Source organism: Nerophis ophidion, linkage group LG13, assembly GCF_033978795.1.
Source record: "Nerophis ophidion isolate RoL-2023_Sa linkage group LG13, RoL_Noph_v1.0, whole genome shotgun sequence".
In the NCBI taxonomy this organism is placed as follows: Eukaryota; Metazoa; Chordata; class Actinopteri; order Syngnathiformes; family Syngnathidae; genus Nerophis; species Nerophis ophidion.
The window spans coordinates 49996074-50011434 of record NC_084623.1 but is presented as its reverse complement, the minus strand read 5'-3'; the positions used below and the strand labels follow the sequence as shown (position 1 = coordinate 50011434).

General features: G+C 45.5%; 1 protein-coding gene across 1 annotated transcript in view; it reads left to right on the top strand.

Annotated features, from left to right (window-relative positions):
* Window positions 1-15361, top strand: part of si (sucrase-isomaltase) — a 275632-nt gene that overhangs the window by 69821 nt on the left and 190450 nt on the right. The window contains exon 12 of the mRNA XM_061919155.1: window positions 8299-8430. Coding sequence (XP_061775139.1) covers window positions 8299-8430 — 132 coding nt within the window. The remainder of the gene's footprint in view (window positions 1-8298; window positions 8431-15361) is intronic.

Below are 15361 nucleotides of genomic sequence, written 5' to 3'. Positions count from 1 at the left end.
ATAAGCATTAAAAGCCACAAAATGCAATGGGTCCATCAGACCCGCAAACGCTGCCTTACAAACAACAATATGAATGTTGCGCGGAATTTTTTTCAGCCAGTTTTTGCATCCCACGTGGATTCTTCTTTTGTGTTTCTGCACCTGCGGTTCCCACACAAGGTTGCAACATTGTTTGTCAACACTGGCTGCTCTCTTTTTCTCGCACATTTGACCCTCTGATATTCTGCCTTGCAACCCCCCAGTTGCTGGCGCGGCCACTCTACCGACCGAGCTATACCGCTTATAATATATGTTATTCATTTGCTGAAAGAAAGCTTGTCCGGGTACCTAGGCAGATAAACGTTTCGGTCAGTCTAAAAAGAGATGGACAGCAAGTACATGTAAGCAATCAATGGCGAGAAGTGGCGGCTGCTGGTCGTTCAAGGAGGGGAAGCTCATTTTCGGCCTATCTGTGAGTGCTTAGGGACACTGGAGGGGCGCAAGACAGCACTCGTTGCTCATTAGGGAGAGTAACCGCAGAAGAGCACAGTCTCTAATAACACCAGGAATAGATGCTAGATCTGCCGCTAGTTGTATTTAAACAAACGGGAGAAAAAAAGCCCTAGGGAAGAATTGGAAGAATCTGCAGTTCAGCTCGGAACAACGGAATAAAACGCGACACCTTCTCAGTGGCCTTGCGGTTGCAGTGTCCACCCTGAGACTGGAAGGTCGTGAGTTCGAACCCCGGCCGAGTCATACCAAATGTTGAGATCCGCTTTTTGGATCCTCCACATATTATTGGTTAATGTTCCATTTTTATTTTCACTCTCCACCTATTATTTCCTGTTTAAGTCGGTCACCATGGTAGCTTTATCAGTTTCACCTGTTTCTCACGGCCCTGCACACCTGTCCTCACTAATCACCTCCCTTATATAAGCCTGCATCTTTTGTTATTCAGTCTGGGATCCAAGTTTGTTTTCACCCAACGGTACGTCTGCATTTCTGCTTTGCTTACACGCAACTAGTTTCCTCTGATCATTCTTATGTTTATTCACGCTAGTTTACACGCTATGCCCTTGTATCATTCCAGCTCTCATGCTGAAGATTTGTTTTTCTGTTTTTGTGTGCCTTCGAGCCAGATTTAGTTTGTCTATTACTATTCCCAGCTTTTATGCTAGCGTCCTTTGTTTGTTTTATTCTACTAGCTCTAGCATTTTGTGTTATATAGCTCTTTTTGTTATTTAAATAAATCTGTTTATCTTACCTTTGCTGTGTTCAATTTCGACGCAACCTCGAGGGAATCGAACCCGGCATCACAATGCCGAACAGGCGTAACACCAAAGACTATAAAAATGGGACCCATTGCCTCCCTGCTTGGCACTCAGCATCAAGGGTAGGAATTGGGGGTTAAAACCCCAAAATGATTCTCGAGCGCTGCCACCGCTGCTGCTCACTGCTCCCCTCACCTCCCAGGGGGTGGAACAAGGGGATGGGTCGAATGCAGAGGGTAATTTCACCACACCTAGTGTGTGTGCGACTATCAGTGGTACTTTAACTTTAACATGCTCCGTGTATATGCAGGTTAATTTCTGTCTTCATTACAAAAGCTTTTATTTTATTATTATTATTATTTTTTTAATTCATGTAACCGCATTTATTGTGTTTGAATTTTGTGCACTTCGAATTGTGTTAATTTTACGGAAGAAAAAACTGTGTTAAAAAAAAAAAGGGAACAAATCCATCCATCCATCCATCATCTTCCGCTTATTCGAGGTCGGGTCGCGGGGGCAACAGCCTAAGCAGGGAAACCCAGACTTCCCTCTCCCCAGCCACTTCGTCTAGCTCTTCCCGGGGGATCCCGAGGCGTTCCCAGGCCAGCCGGGAGACATAGTCTTCCCAACGTGTCCTGGGTCTTCCCCGTGGCCTCCTACCGGTTGGATGTGCCCTAAACACCTCCCTAGGGAGGCGTTCGGGTGGCATCCTGACCAGATGCCCGAACCACCTCATCTGGCTCTTCTCGATGTGGAGGAGCAGCGGCTTTACTTTGAGTTCCTCCCGGATGGCAGAGCTTCTCACCCTATCTCTAAGGGAGAGCCCCGCCACACGGCGGAGGAAACTCATTTCGGCCGCTTGTACCCGTGATCTTATCCTTTCGGTCATGACCCAAAGCTCATGACCATAGGTGAGGATGGGAACGTAGATCGACCGGTAAATTGAGAGCTTTGACTTCCGGCTCAGCTCCTTCTTCACCACAACGGATCGGTACAACGTCCGCATTACCGAAGACGCCGCACCGATCCGCCTGTCGATCTCACGATCCACTCTTCCCTCACTCGTGAACAAGACTCCTAGGTACTTGAACTCCTCCACTTGGGGGAGGGTCACCTCCCCAACCCGGAGATGGCACTCCACCCTTTTCCGGGCGAGAACCATGGACTCGGACTTGGAGGTGCTGATTCTCATTCCGGTCGCTTCACACTCGGCTGCGAACCGATCCAGCGAAAGCTGAAGATCCCGGTCAGATGAAGCCATCAGGACCACATCATCTGCAAAAAGCAGAGACCTAATCCTGCGGTTACCAAACCGGAACCCCTCAACGCCTTGACTGCGCCTAGAAAAAAGGGAACAAATGCGTGACCAAATTAACGAGCAGTTTAAGAACAACATTTTTCAACGAGCTATCGCAAGGAATTTAGGGTTTAAACCATGGGTGTCAAACTCTGGCCCGCTGTGTAATTTCATTTGGCCCTTGAAGCAATAATAAATCAACATTAGAGCTGGTCCGCCGGTATTATGGTGTCGCTGTATCACCGCATTCAACGCTAATTCTCATACTTGCCAACCCTCCCGAATTTCAGTGCCCCCCCTGAAAATCTCCCGGGGCAACCATTCTCCCGAATTTCCACTCGGACAACAATATTGAGGGCGTGCCTTAAAGGTACTGCTTTTAGCGTCCTCTTCGTCATGTCCGCTTTTCCTCCTTACAAACAGCGCAGTCACGTAATATATGCGGCGACTACACACACACAAGTGAATGCAAGGCATACTTGGTCAACAGCAATACAGGTAACACTGAGGGTGGCCGTATAAACAACTTTAACACTGCTAATAATATTCGCCACACTGTGAACCCACACCCAACAAGAATGACAAACACATTTCGGGAGAACATCCGCACCGTAACACAACATAAACACAACAGAACAAATACCCAGAACCTTGCGCCACTAACGGGACGCTACAATATAGACCTTTGCTTTCAACAAAACTATAAAGTTATATAAGCCTTGCTTGTTCAATGTTCAATGCAAAACTTGTTAGGGTCCTTAATAAAAGGTTAAGTTGTTTAACTTTGGCCAGTTTAGAATTTTGGCCCACTCTTTATTTGAGTTTGACACCCCTGGTTTAAACCATCTATGGTCCGGCATCAAACTCATTTTAGTTTGGCGGCCACAGGGAGAAAAAAAAATCCACTCCCAAGTGGGCCAAACTGGTAAAATCATGGCATGATAACCTAAAAATAAAGACAACTTCAGATTGTTTCCTTTGTTAAAAAATAAAACAAGCACGTTCTGAAAATGTACAAATTGTTGTGATCCGCTACCTGGATCATGTCTTGATTTGGAGTTTTGAGTTTGTTTGTGTTTTCTGTTTGTTTGGACTCCCTTTGTTGTTGTTTGTGCACCCGTGGGTTGGTTTTAGCTTTTTGATTGATTGATACTTTTATTAGTAGAGTGCACAGCTCAGTACATATTCCGTACAATTGACAACTAAATGGTAACACCCGAATAAGTTTTTTAACTTGTTTAAGTCGGGGTCCACGTTAATCAATTCATGGTACTTGGTACATGGTACTTCATGGTACATGCCACTTGTTCCGGACGCACACGTGTTTTGTAATTACTGTCTTGATTTAAGCCTGCCTCCTTCGTTCATTCTGTCTGGCTGCGTAATTTGTGTCTCACAACAAGTAACAACTTTTGTTCCCAGTTCTGTACTTGCTAGCTTCCATGCTAAGGCCTTTGGTATCTTCTAGCTCCCATGCTAGTTCTTTTTTTTTTTACGTTTTGTACTTTGAGAAAGTTTTTCTTTGTTAGGGTCTGATTTAATTTGAATAAATCATTTGTTTTTACCTTCACGCTGTATCCAAAGCCCGACTGCATCCTTGAGAGATTGAACCCGCATCACCATGCGTCCAACTCGTCACACAAATTATAATGTTGTTGTTTTTTTACACTTACATGTTGCGGTTAGTGTCGTTATTTATACTTTCTGAATGAATTATGTGATAATGTTCATCGGTCAAAGAAGTAGAATTAAGTCTGGCGGAGTTTTAAAATGCTCTAATTGGTGTTAATTTTTAATCTATCAAGATAAAAGATTCATATCAAAATAAAATTACATGATTCTATTTATGTATTTGAATCATTTTCCTCAACTGTTGTACTAACATCATGAGGTTTATTCTGTACAAATCACCTACAAAGATACAAAGAATTGCTATAGTGACATCCGGTGGACACATTTAGAACAGCGGTTTCTATCATTGAAGGATTTCAGCTCATTTTTTATACTTAGCAAACTCATCCCCCAAAAAATCTACTCCCAAGTGGGCCAAACTGGTAAAATCATGGCATGATAACCTAAAAATAAAGGAAACGTCAGATTGTTTCCTATGTTTAAAAATAAAACAAGCACGTTTCTGAAAATGTACAAATCATAATGTTGTTGTTTTTTTACACTTTCATGTTGCGGTTAGTGGTATTCTATCTTCATTTGTCGTTATTTATACTTTCTGAATAAATGATGTGATAATGTTCATCGGTCAAACAAGTGGAATTGAGTCTGGCGGAGTTCTAAAATGTTTTAATTGGTGTTAATTTTTAATAGAAAAAGATTCATACCAACATTAAATTACAGGATGTTATCTATGTATTTTAATCATTTTCCTCAACCGTTGTATTAACCTTCGTCTTGTGTTAGGGTTGGCACCGACCCGTTTTAGTTTTTAAATGCATAAAAACACCACATACATTTATTTTTTTACATCAAAGCTTTTTGACTTTGTCAGGAACCTCTTTGTCAAAAAAATAAAACATTTTAATTTTTTTCACTAAATTATAAAATGCTCTGGTAGAAATTATGCCCTTGGTGTTGTTAGGGTCGGTTTCGACCCGGTTATAAAAATAAGATGATAAAGCAATGATAAGAGCCAAAACTGAACACACTGACAGCCAGCTCCTCTCCCAATCATGTGAGCTTTAGTGGATTCTCATTTTACCTTGTTATCCTGTACAAAAACAAACAAAAGACGGACACTAAAAGTGTCACTTTTTGCCACTCTGATTTTGTTTTTTTTATTAGTTTTGGAACTAGTAATCTATTTCTCTTGGTTTCATTTGCTTGATTGGTTGTCTGTTTGATGTTGGATTTCTGTTGCTGAAGAAAATACTTTTTAGCCTTTTTCTTGAAGTAAATATATATGGGTCGAAATTGACCCGTAACACCATAGATGTTACTATAATTAAAATTATTAAAATGAAAAAATAAACACAACACATTTATTTAAGAGATGTGTTCTAATACCCCTTAGTAATAGTTAGGTAACACAACAACCTTTTTTTATTTATATGATTCAATTGAGGTTCGTTTTACCATTTTTAAAAATTGAAATCGAGGGGTATACTGACAAAAAAAAAGGCCCAATGGCCCAAACCAAAAATATTAAAACCAATATTTTCAAGGATAAGGAAGCCTAACAAGGTAACCAAGAGATGAGAAACAAATTGGATGATAGGTAATTGTTTTTAGTGTATTTTACAGCTGATTTAAAACATGGGTCAAAACCGACCCGTTAACATAAGGGATGGTAACATAAAGCTAACACAAGAGGAAGGTTAATATCATGAGGTTTATTCTGTAAACATCATCTACAAGGATGCAAAGAATTGCTATAGTGACATCCAGTGGAAACATTTAGAACAGCGGTTTCTATCATTGAAGGATTTCAGCTCATTTTGTATACTTAGCAAACTCACCCGCGGGCCGGGTAAACCGTGTTCGCGTTTGACACCCCTGCCTTAATCACAAGCCCTTTGAAACACCTCCTCGGCTCAGTTCCCACATCAGGGCAAGGAAAAACTCAACCCAATGGGCAAAACGAGAAACCACAGAGGGGATGCCGATGTCCAGTGGATATAGTTATTGATGTGAGAGTCCAGTCCATAGTGGGGCCAGCAGGGGGTCACCTTGATTACACGGCCTGTGGTGTGCAGTGTTGCATAGACCGCCAATTTGTAAGACCTGTGTCACGTGACTTCAAACTTGACACCTCATTGGCTGGCTCTGAGACGGGATCGATTCCTTAAAATTAAAGTTAAAGTACCAATGACTGTCACACACAGACTAGGTGTGGTAAAATGTGTCATCTGCATTTCGACCCATTGTCTTATTTACCCCTTGGGAGGTGAGGGGAGCAGTGGGCAGCAGCGGTGGCCACGCCCGGGGAACATTTTTTGGGGATTTTTGTCTTTTTACACAGAATTTTTGTACACTGAATTTTAAAACATTGCATTTAGAAACACTGAATTTTTAAACACAGACATTTTCAATGAAATTGAATAATTTGTTGTCGAAACGAATTCAGTTCACAATATTCAAATGCAAAAAAAAAAATAGTTCTATAAATTCACTGATGAAAAAAAGTGTTTTATTATTCAAGATCGCCCATATGTCCATTTGTCAATGGAAACACGATTCAGCCTCAGACTGTGAATCCAATCATTATGCAGAAACCCAGCCACCACAGCACCATACCCCATTTAGACCCCCAGAGCTCTGGAAGTGGTGCGTTTTTGCCAGTTTTTTTTTCCTGGTCCATGGTCTTAGTTTCTCGCTGTGAGCTTCCATGCGCTGAAGTTTCAGCTTCAATGTGGATTTACCTTAGAGACTTACATGTGCTGCTGCCCAAGGACGAGGGATCGTGTCAAAAAGGCAAACTGATTCCTGCTCAACAATCAAGCGCATTCTAGCACACGTTTCATGCAGTTTTTAAGTCTACTCATTTAAGTTTAACCATTAATATTGGAATATTTTTTTACATGTGACAGTGAAGTTCAATGAGGATTTGCCACTGATGGCCATACCCTCATGCATGACTAGAATCAAAATCAGCCTTTTTCGGCATGTATAATTAACATACTAAGAATTTGACTCTTTGCACAATGTAAACAAAACATATTAACAATTAACTACAAACCCCGTTTCCATATGAGTTGGGAAATTGTGTTTGAGGTGAATAAAAACAGAATAAAATGACTTGCAAATCCTTTTCGACCAATATTCAATTGAATTCACTACAAATACAAGATAAACCTTATTTATTTTTTTTTTTTGCAAATAATAATTAACTTGGATTTTCATGGCTGCAACACGGGCCAAAGTAGTTGGGAAAGGGCATGTTCACCACTGTGTTACATCACCTTTTCCTTTAACAACATTCAATAAACGTTTGGGAACTGAGGAAACTAATTGTTGAAGCTTTGAAAGTGGAATTCTTTCCCATTCTGGTTTTATGTAGAGCTTCAGTCGTTCAACAGTCCGGGGTCTCCGCTCTCGTATTTTACGCTTCATAATGCGCCACACTTTTTCGATGGGAGACAGGTCTGGACTGCAGGGGGGCCAGGAAAGCACCCGCACTCTTTTTTTTACGAACCCACACTTGCTGAATGTGACTTGGCATTGTCTTGCTGAAATAAGCAGGGGCGTCCATGAAAATGAAGACGCTTAGATGGCACCATATGTTGTTCCAAAACCTGTATGTACCTTTCAGCATTCCTCCACTTTATCAGTATGTATTGCCACCTTTCCCAACTTCTCTGGTACGTGTTGCTGGCATCAAATTCTAAAATTAATGATTATTTGCAAGAAAAAAAAAATGTTTATCAGTTTGAACATCAAATATGTTGTTTCTGTCGCATATTCAACTCAATATGAGTTGAAAATGAATTGCAAATCATAGTATTCCGTTTATATTTACATCTAACACAATTTCCCAACTCATATGGAAACGGGGTTTGTAAATTCATAGTTCCAGGGTTTTTTCACAGTAACAGGTCTGAGTGTACATTGTCCGAGGAAAAAAGCTCCATATGTATTTGCCTTATTAAATTTTCCGCAGGTTTTGTCTTTTTTAATAATAAAAAAAATATTTAAAACAAATTTGGAGGTATGTTTTTGTCTACGGTTGACAGTGAACGCTGAGACCATCAAATTCATGCCGGGGGATTTAAAACCATTTATTTCGCCATTCTCTTGCAGGAAATCCAGTATACCGACATTGACTACATGGAGGACAAGAAAGTCTTCACATATGACAAAGTCAAGTTCCAAGACCTGCCGCAGTTTGCCGACTATCTTCACCAGAAGGGACAGAAATACATCCCCATCCTGGTAGGAACTCACAATCACAGTTGTACTTGTTTTAAGAGTTTTGGTCCTAAATTATCTCAGTAAGATATTAAAGCTTTTTGCTGAGATTTTATGACCTATATTGAGTAAAACATGCTTGAAAGTATTGTTTGTCCAAATGTCCAAAACACACCCAGCAATGGTGCACAGGAAGGCGGGGAATAAGAGGGGAAAAAGGTGGCTAAAATGGTCAAAAGTCCCAATTTTGTCCAAAATACTTCCCCGGGTTCCAGTCCCATGAGTCCCGCCGCCAGCCGCACAAGTCCCAGGATGCAAACTATGTCCATATGAGAAAAGTTGGAAAAGTGGGCAAAAGTCCCAAAAATGTTTATAATACCTACCCAGGTTCGGGTCCCACAAGTCCGTCCGCCGGCCCCATTAGTCCCGCCGCCGGCCAGAATGCCCAAAATGTCCAAAACGTGACCAGCAAAGTCCCACAGGAAGTGGGGGAGAAAAGTAAGAAAAGTCGTCAAAAGTCCCCAAAAATGTTCAAAATACCTACCCAGGTTTGAGTTCCACAAGTCCCGCCGCTGGCCGCACAAGTCCGGGGGTAACCAAAATGTCCACAACACACCCAGTCGAGTCCCACGGGGTCGGGGGATAAAAGTTGGAAAAGTGGGTAAAAGTCCCAAAAATGTTTATAATACCTACCCAAGTTCGGGTCCCACAAGTTCGTTCGCCGGCCCCATTAGTCCCGCCGCCGGCCAGAATGCCCAAAGTGTCCAAAACGTGACCAGCAAAGTCCCACAGGAAGTGGGGGAGAAAAGTGAGAAAAGTCGTCAAAAGTCCCCAAAAATGTTCAAAATACCTACCCAGGTTTGAGTTCCACAAGTCCCGCCACTAGCCGCACAAATCCGGGGGTGCCCAAAATGTCCAAAACACACCCAGTCGAGTCCCACGGGGTCGGGGGATAAAAGTTGGAAAAGTGGGCAAAAGTCCCAAAAATGTTTATAATACCTACCCAGGTTCGGGTCTCACAAGTCCGTCCGCCGGCCCCATTAGTCCCACCGCCGGCCAGAATGCCCAAAATGTCCAAAACGTGACCAGCAAAGTCCCACAGGAAGTGGGGGAGAAAAGTAAGAAAAGTCGTCAAAAGTCCCCAAAAATCTTCAAAATATCTACCCAGGTTTGAGTTCCACAAGTCCCGCCGCTGGCCACACAAGTCCCAGGGTGCCCAAAATGTCCAAAACACACCCAGTCGAGTCCCACGGGGTCGGGGGATAAAAGTTGGAAAAGTAGGCAAAAGTCCCAAACATTTTTATAATACCTACCCAAGTTCGGGTCCCACAAGTCCGTTCGCCGGCCCCATTGGTCCCGCTGCCTGCCAGAATGCCCAAAATGTCTAAAACGTGACCAGCAAAGTCCCACAGGAAGTGGGGGAGAAAAGTGAGAAAAGTCATCAAAAGTCCCCAAAAATGTGCAAAATATCTACCCAGGTTTGAGTTCCACAAGTCCCGCCGCTGGCCGCACAAGTCCCGGGGTGACCAAGATGTCCAAAACACACCCAGTTGAGTCCCATGGGGTCGGGGGATAAAAGTTGGAAAAGTGGGCAGAAGTCCCAAAAATGTTTGTATTACCTACCCAGGTTCGGGTCCCACAAGTCCGTCCGCCGGCCCCATTAGTCCCGCCGCCGGCCAGAATGCCCAAAATGTCCAAAACGTGACCAGCAGAGTCCCACAGGAAGTGGGGGAGAAAAGTGAGAAAAGTCGTCAAAAGTCCCCAAAAATGTTCAAAATACCTACCCAGGTTTGAGTTCCACAAGTCCCAGGGTCACCAAAATGTCCAAAACACACCCAGTCGAGTCCCACGGGGTCGGGGATAAAAGTTGGAAAAGTGGGCAAAAGTCCCAAAAATGTTTATAATACCTACCCAGGTTCGGGTCCCACAAGTCCGTCCGCCGGCCCATTAGTCCCGCCGCCGGCCAGAATGCCCAAAATGTCCAAAACGTGACCAGCAAAGTCCCACAGGAAGTGGGGGAGAAAAGTGAGAAAAGTCGTCAAAAGTCCCCAAAAATGTTCAAAATACCTACCCAGGTTTGAGTTCCACAAGTCCCGCCGCTGGCCGCACAAATCCCGGGGTGCCCACAATGTCCAAAACACACCCAGTCGAGTACCGCGGGATCGGGGGAGAAAAGTTGGAAAAGTGGACAAAATTCCATAAATGTTTATAATACCTACCCAGGTTCGGGTCCCACAAATCCCGCCGCTGGCCACACAAGTCCTAGGGTGCCCGAAATGTCCAAAACGTGACCAGCAAAGTCCCACAGGAAGTGGGGGAGATAAGTAAGAAAAGTCATCAAAAGTCCCCAAAAATGTTCAAAATACCTACCCAGGTTCGGGTCCCATAAATCCCGCCACTGGCCACACAAGTCCTAGGGTGCCCGAAATGTCCAAAACGTGACCAGCAAAGTCCCACAGGAAGTGGGGGAGAAAAGTGAGAAAAGTCGTCAAAAGTCCCCAAAAATGTTCAAAATACCTACCCAGGTTTGAGTTCCACAAGTCCCGCCGCTGGCCGCACAAGTCCCGGGGTAACCAAAATGTCCAAATCACACCCAGTCGAGTCCCACGGGGTCGGGGGATAAAAGTTGGAAAAGTGGGCAAAAGTCCCAAAAATGTTTATAATACCTACCCAGGTTCGGGTCCCACAAGTCCGTCCGCCGGCCCCATTAGTCCCGCCGCCGGCGATAACGCCCAAAATGTCCAAAACATGACCAGCAAAGTCCCACAGGAAGTGGGGGAGAAAAGTGAGAAAAGTCGTCAAAAGTCCCCAAAAATGTTCAAAATACCTACCCAGGTTTGAGTTCCACAAGTCCCAGGGTCACCAAAATGTCCAAAACACACCCAGTCGAGTCCCACGGGGTCGGGGATAAAAGTTGGAAAAGTGGGCAAAAGTCCCAAAAATGTTCAAAATACCTATCCAAGTTTGGGTCCCAAAGTCCGTCCACCGGCCCCATTAGTCCCGCCGCCGGCCAGGATGCCCAAAATGTCCAAAACGTGACCAGCAAAGTCCCACAGGAAGTGGGGGAGAAAAGTGAGAAAAGTCATCAAAAGTCCCCAAAAATGTTCAAAATACCTCCCTAAGTTTGAGTTCCACAAGTCCCGCCGCTGGCCGCACAAATCCCGGGGTGACCAAAATGTCCAAAAAACACCCAGTCTAGTCCCACGGGGTCGGGGATAAAAGTTGGAAAAGTGGGCAAAAGTCCCAAAAATGTTCAAAATACCTATCCAGGTTTGGGTCCCAAAGTCCGTCCACCGGCCCCATTAGTCGCGCCGCCGGCCAGGATGCCCAAAATGTCCAAAACGTGACCAGCAAAGTACCACAGGAAGTGGGGGAAAAAGTGAGAAAAGTCATCAAAAGTCCCCAAAAATGTTCAAAATATCTACCCAGGTTTGAGTTCCACAAGTCCCGCCGTTGGCCGCACAAATCCCGGGGTAACCAAAATGTCCAAAACACACCCAGTCGAGTCCCACGGGGTCGGGGGATAAAAGTTGGAAAAGTGGGCAGAAGTCCCAAAAATGTTTGTATTACCTACCCAGGTTCGGGTCCCACAAGTCCGTCCGCCGGCCCCATTATTCCCGCCGCCGGCCAGAATGCCCAAAATGTCCAAAACGTGACCAGCAGAGTCCCACAGGAAGTGGGGGAGAAAAGTGAGAAAAGTCGTCAAAAGTCCCCAAAAATGTTCAAAATACCTACCCAGGTTTGAGTTCCACAAGTCCCAGGGTCACCAAAATGTCCAAAAGACACCCAGTCGAGTCCCACGGGGTCAGGGATAAAAGTTGGAAAAGTGGGCAAAAGTCCCAAAAATGTTTATAATACCTACCCAGGTTCGGGTCCCATAAGTCCGTCCGCCGGCCCATTAGTCCCGCCGCCGGCCAGAATGCCCAAAATGTCCAAAACGTGACCAGCAAAGTCCCACAGGAAGTGGGGGAGAAAAGTGAGAAAAGTCGTCAAAAGTCCCCAAAAATGTTCAAAATACCTACCCAGGTTTGAGTTCCACATGTCCCGCCGCTGGCCACACAAGTCCTAGGGTGCCCGAAATGTCCAAAACGTGACCAGCAAAGTCCCACAGGAAGTGGGGGAGAAAAGTAAGAAAAGTCATCAAAAGTCCCCAAAAATGTTCAAAATACCTACCCAGGTTCGGGTCCCACAAATCCCGCCACTGGCCACACAAGTCCTAGGGTGCCCGAAATGTCCAAAACGTGACCAGCAAAGTCCCACAGGAAGTGGGGGAGAAAAGTGAGAAAAGTCGTCAAAAGTCCCCAAAAATGTTCAAAATACCTACCCAGGTTTGAGTTCCACAAGTCCCGCCGCTGGCCGCACAAGTCCCGGGGTAACCAAAATGTCCAAATCACACCCAGTCGAGTCCCACGGGGTCGGGGGATAAAAGTTGGAAAAGTGGGCAGAAGTCCCAAAAATGTTTGTATTACCTACCCAGGTTCGGGTCCCACAAGTCCGTCCGCCGGCCCCATTAGTCCCGCCGCCGGCCAGAATGCCCAAAATGTCCAAAACGTGACCAGCAGAGTCCCACAGGAAGTGGGGGAGAAAAGTGAGAAAAGTCGTCAAAAGTCCCCAAAAATTTTCAAAATACCTACCCAGGTTTGAGTTCCACAAGTCCCAGGGTCACCAAAATGTCCAAAACACACCCAGTCGAGTCCCACGGGGTCGGGGATAAAAGTTGGAAAAGTGGGCAAAAGTCCCAAAAATGTTTATAATACCTACCCAGGTTCGGGTCCCACAAGTCCGTCCGCCGGCCCATTAGTCCCGCCGCCGGCCAGAATGCCCAAAATGTCCAAAACGTGACCAGCAAAGTCCCACAGGAAGTGGGGGAGAAAAGTGAGAAAAGTCGTCAAAAGTCCCCAAAAATGTTCAAAATACCTACCCAGGTTTGAGTTCCACAAGTCCCGCCGCTGGCCGCACAAATCCCGGGGTGCCCACAATGTCCAAAACACACCCAGTCGAGTACCGCGGGATCGGGGGAGAAAAGTTGGAAAAGTGGGCAAAATTCCCATAAATGTTTATAATACCTACCCAGGTTCGGGTCCCACAAATCCCGCCGCTGGCCACACAAGTCCTAGGGTGCCCGAAATGTCCAAAACGTGACCAGCAAAGTCCCACAGGAAGTGGGGGAGAAAAGTAAGAAAAGTCATCAAAAGTCCCCAAAAATGTTCAAAATACCTACCCAGGTTTGAGTTCCACAAGTCCCGCCGCTGGCCGCACAAGTCCCGGGGTAACCAAAATGTCCAAATCACACCCAGTCGAGTCCCACGGGGTCGGGGGATAAAAGTTGGAAAAGTGGGCAAAAGTCCCAAAAATGTTTATAATACCTACCCAGGTTCGGGTCCCACAAGTCCGTCCGCCGGCCCCATTAGTCCCGCCGCCGGCGATAACGCCCAAAATGTCCAAAACATGACCAGCAAAGTCCCACAGGAAGTGGGGGAGAAAAGTGAGAAAAGTCGTCAAAAGTCCCCAAAAATGTTCAAAATACCTACCCAGGTTTGAGTTCCACAAGTCCCAGGGTCACCAAAATGTCCAAAACACACCCAGTCGAGTCCCACGGGGTCGGGGATAAAAGTTGGAAAAGTGGGCAAAAGTCCCAAAAATGTTCAAAATACCTATCCAGGTTTGGGTCCCAAAGTCCGTCCACCGGCCCCATTAGTCCCGCCGCCGGCCAGGATGCCCAAAATGTCCAAAACGTGACCAGCAAAGTCCCACAGGAAGTGGGGGAGAAAAGTGAGAAAAGTCATCAAAAGTCCCCAAAAATGTTCAAAATACCTCCCTAAGTTTGAGTTCCACAAGTCCCGCCGCTGGCCGCACAAATCCCGGGGTGACCAAAATGTCCAAAAAACACCCAGTCTAGTTCCACGGGGTCAGGGGAGAAAAGTTGGAAAAGTGGGCAGAAGTCCCAAAAATGTTTATAATACCTACCCAGGTTCGGGTCCCACAAGTCCGTCCGCCGGCCCCATTAGTCCCGCCGCCGGCCAGAATGCCCAAAATGTCCAAAACGTGACCAGCAAAGTCCCACAGGAAGTGGGGGAGAAAAGTGAGAAAAGTCATCAAAAGTCCCCAAAAATGTTCAAAATACCTACCCAGGTTTGAGTTCCACAAGTCCCAGGGTCACCAAAATGTCCAAAAGACACCCAGTCGAGTCCCACGGGGTCGGGGATAAAAGTTGGAAAAGTGGGCAAAAGTCCCAAAAATGTTCAAAATACCTATCCAGGTTTGGGTCCCAAAGTCCGTCCACCGGCCCCATTAGTCCCGCCGCCGGCCAGGATGCCCAAAATGTCCAAAACGTGACCAGCAAAGTCCCACAGGAAGTGGGGGAAAAAGTGAGAAAAGTCATCAAAAGTCCCCAAAAATGTTCAAAATATCTACCCAGGTTTGAGTTCCACAAGTCCCGCCGTTGGCCGCACAAATCCTGGGGTAACCAAAATGTCCAAAACACACCCAGTCGAGTCCCACGGGGTCGGGGGATAAAAGTTGGAAAAGTGGGCAGAAGTCCCAAAAATGTTTGTATTACCTACCCAGGTTCGGGTCCCACAAGTCCGTCCGCCGGCCCCATTATTCCCGCCGCCGGCCAGAATGCCCAAAATGTCCAAAACGTGACCAGCAGAGTCCCACAGGAAGTGGGGGAGAAAAGTGAGAAAAGTCGTCAAAAGTCCCCAAAAATGTTCAAAATACCTACCCAGGTTTGAGTTCCACAAGTCCCAGGGTCACCAAAATGTCCAAAAGACACCCAGTCGAGTCCCACGGGGTCGGGGATAAAAGTTGGAAAAGTGGGCAAAAGTCCCAAAAATGTTCAAAATACCTATCCAGGTTTGGGTCCCAAAGTCCGTCCACCGGCCCCATTAGTCCCGCCGCCGGCCAGGATGCCCAAAATGTCCAAAACGTGACCAGCAAAGTCCCACAGGAAGTG